The sequence below is a fragment of the Cynara cardunculus genome (assembly GCF_001531365.2).
Source record: "Cynara cardunculus var. scolymus isolate 2C chromosome LG 10, CcrdV1, whole genome shotgun sequence".
Lineage (NCBI taxonomy): Eukaryota > Viridiplantae > Streptophyta > Magnoliopsida > Asterales > Asteraceae > Cynara > Cynara cardunculus.
The window spans coordinates 20,472,311-20,478,939 of NC_037537.1; the positions used below are offsets into that span (position 1 = coordinate 20,472,311).

The window sequence follows — 6,629 nt, forward strand, 5'->3', positions numbered from 1 at the left end:
TATATTTTGATTTATTCAGTACTCATCTAACCGATCTATAGTCTTGATACAAGTGTAACGGGGTCTCCTAAACACTAAAACAACCCTAACCAACTATAATAAAATTGATTATCAAATGATATAATTAAATTTCTTGAGAGTAAATTGTCATTTTGGTCCTTGTGGTTAACATTTTCCTTGCTTAATTAACTTTTTTTAATAAAACCAAAACCATACGAAAATACATATAACAGTGAGAAAAAAAAAACGTAACTAACGCAAAATTCGAACATAAAGCAAGAAAAGTATTAGACTATAAAAACCAAAACGGTAATTTATTTTTTATAGAAATTTAACGTTATCATAAAAACAATACAAATTTTCTTCAGTTCTATAAATCATCATACCCCAAAATACATTTAGGGGCCGTTTAACAAACACTTACCTGGGTAAACACTTAACAAGTCACATTACCTCACCGGATGAATATGATAAAGACTAAAAATCTTACCCGGTAAGAACGAGACAAGGACCAAGAGTCTTATCTAGTAAGTGAAGGCGATGACTCTTATCACGGTAAGCACTTATCGAGTAAATTGTTGCATACGATGTCGTTCTAGTATACTAAAATCTTATACAGTAAGTAAATAATAGTGTTAAATTTTACCAGTAAATACTTGCCGGGTAAATGTTTGATAAACGGCCCCTTGATGTTATTAAAAATAAAATAATATACATAAAATTATGTGTTTTATTTATATTTATATTTAAATTTAAATATTTTGTGGTAACGTGACCTTCAAACATGAAATAGGTATATTTCCGAATTTAAAGCCCTTTTTCTAGGCAGACAATAATGTCCCTCCATTTGCTCTTGTATTAATATTCCTTTCAGAAAACATCATCTTTCGCCCCTTTGGTTTCATGATAATTCCAGTTTTAGTCCTTGGAGTTTTCTTTATTTTGAATAAAAGAATACCACACTAAAACCTTGGTATTTATAATTCAGAAATTTGAGTTAAATATTTGGAAAATATGGATGTAAATGAAATCAGTTTTTAAGCAAACAACAAGTCAAACCTCATAACCATCCAAATCTAAAACCCAACCATATCCACTCATTCACGAGCCACGACCACCACTTGCTTCCCAACGTTTCGGCCAGAGAATAGCCCGACCAAAGCCGTAGGTGCGCTCTCAAGTCCCTCCACGATATCTTCGATGTAACATATCTTCCCTTCTTTTACGAGGGGTATAACCATTTCCATATACTTTGGATACAGATGATAGTGATCGGTTACAACGAATCCTTTCATCGATAGACGTTTTGATACCAGGCAAAACAGGTTCCGCACCCCGTCCCCATGCTCCAGGTTGTACTGTGAGATCATCCCACAAACCGAAATCCTTCCATGTAATCTCATATTAAGCAGCACTGCCTCCAACATCTTCCCTCCAACGTTCTCAAAGTAAATATCAATGCCATCGGGGAAGTACCTAACAGATTAAATAAAAAGAACAATCTTATAAAACTAATTTGACAAACCAAAGGGTCATTGGCTGGCCCGATGATACCCCGGTTACTGTTAGATCCCAACCTACCCGGAGGTCAAGGGTTCAACCCTTACCAAAGGTGAGTGTGCATGGGTATTTGCGGTGTGAGTGTGTGTGTTTGTATATTGTGAGGTTCAGAGGGAAAACCCCAGAAAATGAAAAACTTAAGAACACCTTAATGATCATTCATTAGTACTGTATGAACATGTGAATACAAGTAATTGAAAGTGTTTTGGGTTTCTACGCACGTGTGCATGCGCACAAATTACATGTATGCATATGTTCATCTTATATAAATGAAGGGTTATTAGGGTATTCTTTATTTTTTTCATTTTTTTACGGTTTTCCCATTGGGTTGCGTGGGTTCCAGTGAGAAGGGAAGTTGCTGAGAAGCATAAGAAGAGGTCTCTACCCTTGGATCGCTCCTAATTGAATGTCAACACTAATAAGGTGCACCGAGATACATCGGATCAATTCCCTTCTAAAACGCAATTCATGGGTGGGCATGAGATTAAAAGTAATCAAGGGTTCAAATCTCTTCTAACGTTTCTCAACATAACCTCCCTTCTCAGAAGGTCCTTCGCATTTCCCTTGAACCTAATCCTATATATATTATACTTTAAAAAAAAAAAACAGTTCCTCTTATCTTGGGTGAAAACTATGCTTCAGGGCTAACCTCTTCAGAGCTGCATTTAGATCTTGCTCTTCCTTGTAGTTAAACGCTTCATCAAACCCAATTTTATTCTTCAGCAGCTCAACCTTGGGTGATGAAATACGTGTTAAAAAAAACGACTTTGAGAAAGAAGAAGAGGGCAAAATGCATCAAAATATAACGAAGTTTGTTATAGTCTCTATTTAGTGTAACGATGAACTTTTGTTTTCTCAATTAGTATAACAAACATTCAATTTGACCTATTTCGTACCCACTTAACCTGATAAATTTTGTTAGCGATGTGGCATCGATTGATTATGATGTGACAGTTTTTTAAACCACAACGTAACTTGACAACTTGGCATCCACATCAAAAACAGTAATAAAATTCACCAGTTCTAGGTCAAAATGGGTATTGAATGTTTGCTACACGAATTAAGAAAAACATATCATCGTTACACTAAATAGGAACYAATGCAAACTTTGTTGCATTTTGGCCACAAAAAAGAACCAAAATGCCAAGGCTTGTGATATTATATTACCATGAAAACGTTTTTAGGGGCCATTTACTAAACACTTACCAGGTAAGCGCTTATTGATATCACTTACCTTACCAACTGAGAATCACAAGGACCATGATCTTACCTGCTAAGAGGCGTAACAAGGACCAAGAGTTTTACGCGGTAAGTGAGAAAAACGTCTCTTACCCTGTAAGCGCTTACTAGATTTAACACGCTTACCAACAATCCATTTTGATGGAATGTTACATGATAAGGTAGGTAAGGGTAATTTCTCTTGACGTAAATACTCACCCGATAAGCATTTGGTAAATGTCCCCTTGGTAGCAAGGAATCAGCAGAAGCTGAAGCCAACAAAGATAATTTCTTAAAGGGGCTTAATCAAATTTATGTCCATCAAATTCAATTATATAGGTAGAAACTATGCAAGAAATTTAAAGGCCCAAACCTTTTCTTTTGTTCCAGCACTCCCAACAACATAGCATCCCAACAACTTTGCAAACTGCCCAACAAGCTGACCAACTGCACCAGAAGCCGCTGAAACAAACACATACTCTCCTTTCTTTGGAGCACAAATCTCATAGAAACCAACATAAGCGGTCATACCAGGCATGCCTAAAAAGCATCCAAAGGAAGAAAATCAGGAGATGGTGAAACGCATTAATCAACCATTCAACACCATCTTCTAATTGCTGCTACATGATTCTCAAGAAAATTACCATGTTGGCCTATACGAACTTTAATAACAGCATTAGAATTTTAATGTCTAAAGTACTCTTGGCCAATAATAAAAGAAGGTCTTAGAAGGCAATCTCATGCACCAAAACAATATAATCGATGATTCGTAATATATTTTACACAATAAGTTTTGTTTCTCAAGGCCCATCCTTTTCGCCTGTGCGGATACAGGGCTCTCACCCAGAATATATTTGTCCAATATACCACAACTTAGACCCTACTCTATCATAACCATCATAATTTGTTACCCTCTGGCGCATGATTATGATTTTCATGGGGCTCAGATCCCAACGTTTATGTTCGATTACTACAACTTTTAATGGGTCCACGAGTCAACTTAATACGTGTATGTGAATGTATACACATACATAGATGAATGGAGAAAAACACACAATCTTTCCTTCGGGGCTCTTGACAATATCAAGGGAATGGCAGATTGCCGTTCAAAGACCAACACCTCAACATCTCTGAATTGTGAACATTACTCTTGCACAATTTCAAAGGTTTGTATATGGAATCTACAAGGCACAAAGCAAAACAAAAATCATCGTCCATTGATGACTTGATTGCTGAATGCTGATGAAAGGTTCTCTTTTCGATGGACTGAAGTTGCAGGCATTAACCATCTCATCTACAATACCATACTTGCTCCACTCTTTAGTTAACAGCAGTCTAGGGTGAACCAAAGCCAGCTCAAGTGTTGGAAACTTAATTTCAGGGCCACAAGGGATAGAGCCTCAACCAACGAGACCCTATAGCCGAATTTGAACGAGAACTTTGAGACCCTATAGCTGTTGTATTTGTGTGACATTCACTTTGCCCATAAGTACACAGGGGAATAGTGGAATCCCCGACTCTAAAGCTCCTAATATGTTTGACTAAAGTGCAGTAAGATTAGAAACACTTGAAAGAGAAAACATACCAAGAATTCCTGTATAATAGGACAGAGGAACATCAGTATGTTCAATCTTGAATACACTCTCAGGAGCAGTGATAATGCTGTATTCCTCCCATCCAGTCATACCCCAAAACAGGTCACCTTTCTTGAAGTTTGCATGCCCAGAATCCAATACTTTAGCCACTCCAGCTCCTGCTATTGGCTGCAAGATGGTAATGGGTACATGAAAACACAAGCTGATACAGTAAATTGCTCTAGTTCAAATACAAGTAAAATAAAACAAGCCAAGTGCATTAAGGCCCCTCCGCCCCTCGGACATGTAAGAGCTGGAGAGAGAAGTCTTTGTAAGTAATCTTTCCCTTGCAATTTTGCATAGAGACAACTTCCACCAAATAAGGAACTCGTAGTTATTTTGATTCCTAGATATAACTCGTATCACCACAAACGTCAAAACATATCTTTAGTCTTGTAATTAAATCTATCTGATCAATTGCATGGTGATAGTGAGTTTGCTCCTAGTGTTTGTTGGCATACATGTGCGTGCTATGCACCAATTATGCTTATACCAAGAAGACAGATGAAGTCCCAATTTAGAAACAGAAATAGATAATCAATTTGTGACAATTCAACAAAAAGTCACAGAAACACACATAGAAGGTAAGAAGGTGGACATAAAACAGTATCCACACATGTTAGATTTGTTTTTTATCAGCAACCTAATTATGTGAAGCTCTATTGTTGGCCTTATTTGATCCAAAAATCTCAATTCATTTTTCACCTACTGTTAGTTGACTAGTGGTTCATGTTTTATCTCAAGCAATTATAACAGTTTCCTGTTGGAACAAAAGCATATTCCCCAAAAATGGCATGGATCTTATGTCATACAGTGGTTTGGCGGTAGATCAAAATTTTCTCTTCATTTTAACATGAATTACACCAAAATAGGGTGCTCCACTGTGATTCGAGCTTAGCGATAGAAAAGCAAAATCGCTCAATAAACAAACTGTGCTTCCCTAGAATCGGAAAGAATGAGAGAGATTGAAGAATACTCAATTAAACTAACCAATAATGTCAAAACTAAAATTATCAAAAACAAAAAATCAGAAAACGCATAGAAGATGAAGTTACCGACCGAACCAGGAGTGAAGGATGGAATGTAACTGTCTTCAGTTTTGGTCATCCGATTACGCATGTAAGGATCACAGGAAAGATATAGGTTCTTAACGAGGAGGGCGTTAGAACCTTGTGGAAGGTTGAGGGATATGGTGGCGGAAGTATTGATAAGCATGTCTGATTCCTTAGGGAAGCCATTAACATAATCCTTCAATACAACCTGCTTATTACTCACTTCTTCCATTTTTTTTTTTCCTGCTAATCTGCTGTTGAGTTAATGGAAGCAGCTGAGCAGAGTGGAGACATAAAATGAGGTGAGGGGTGAGGTGAAGCTTGGGAAGGACATGCATCTCATGTCATGTGAGTGGACAGGATGACGTGTCGAGAGGACAAAATTCCCTTTTTCGAATAAAGGGTTGATATTCATATTTCCCTCACTCACTCACTCACCCTCCTCGCATGAATCCGAATTTTTAAAAATTTTAATTTTAAAATTATATTTTATACCTCGATAATTAATAAATATATTTATTTACGATTTTTTTTCTTTTTAAATTTTTATTTTATATATTTATCAAATTAACATATATATAATCGTATATCAATTAAAATATATTTAAAAAATATATTTTTATTTTAATAAGTTACACTATTATAATCGTCTCGTTAATACTTTCGAAACGTGTCCAATATTGAATAGTTTTTACTTAATTATATTATTATATATTATATATATACTATGAAAAAATATTTTTAATGTTTACACTTTGTATTTTTATAATTATTTATTTAATTTATGATACATCGTTTATTTTTTCAATTTTCGTTTTACACCGCTATCTATAGTCTATACTATATTATAAAGCATTTGACAAAAACTATTTTTTATGCATGAAGTATTGTTTATTGATGCACATTACTTAAAATTCAAGATTACAAGTAAACTATGCATAAGTACAACTTATTAAAGCTCGATGTTTGAATTCGTGTGACTAACTGCTGATAAACATAATCAAATAGATGAGAAACATCTCATTTTAAAATATAAAAAATCTAAAATATAATTAGAATAATTATTGAGTTCTAACAGAATACTTAATTATTACTTTTATAAAAAAATATTATTAAATCTAAATTAAGTTATTTCGTTACGATAAATTGAATTATAAAAAAAATT

At 35.0% G+C, this 6,629-nt stretch overlaps 1 protein-coding gene across 1 annotated transcript; it reads right to left on the reverse strand.

Moving 5' to 3' along the window:
- Positions 1-980: 980 nt before the first annotated feature.
- LOC112519282 (2-alkenal reductase (NADP(+)-dependent)-like) lies at positions 981-5,699 on the reverse strand. The gene is made up of 5 exons (XM_025127322.1): positions 5,472-5,699; positions 4,364-4,541; positions 3,152-3,318; positions 2,210-2,292; positions 981-1,476 (listed from the first exon to the last, which is right to left on the reverse strand). Exons 1-5 carry the CDS (start codon positions 5,694-5,696, stop codon positions 1,098-1,100), a joined length of 1,032 nt encoding a protein of 343 aa, XP_024983090.1. The 5' UTR covers positions 5,697-5,699; the 3' UTR covers positions 981-1,097.
- Between the last annotated feature and the right edge of the window lie 930 nt (positions 5,700-6,629).

Excerpts from the sequence above, each read along its gene's own strand:
- LOC112519282 (XM_025127322.1), bottom strand. The coding sequence starts at position 5,696 with ATGGAAGAAGTGAGTAATAAGCAGGTTGTATTGAAGGATTATGTTAAT. Across the intron at positions 4,542-5,471 it reads CATCCTTCACTCCTGGTTCG|CCAATAGCAGGAGCTGGAGT; the intron begins GTCGGTAACTTC and ends ACCATCTTGCAG. Across the intron at positions 3,319-4,363 it reads CTATTATACAGGAATTCTTG|GCATGCCTGGTATGACCGCT; the intron begins GTATGTTTTCTC and ends GATGCTTTTTAG.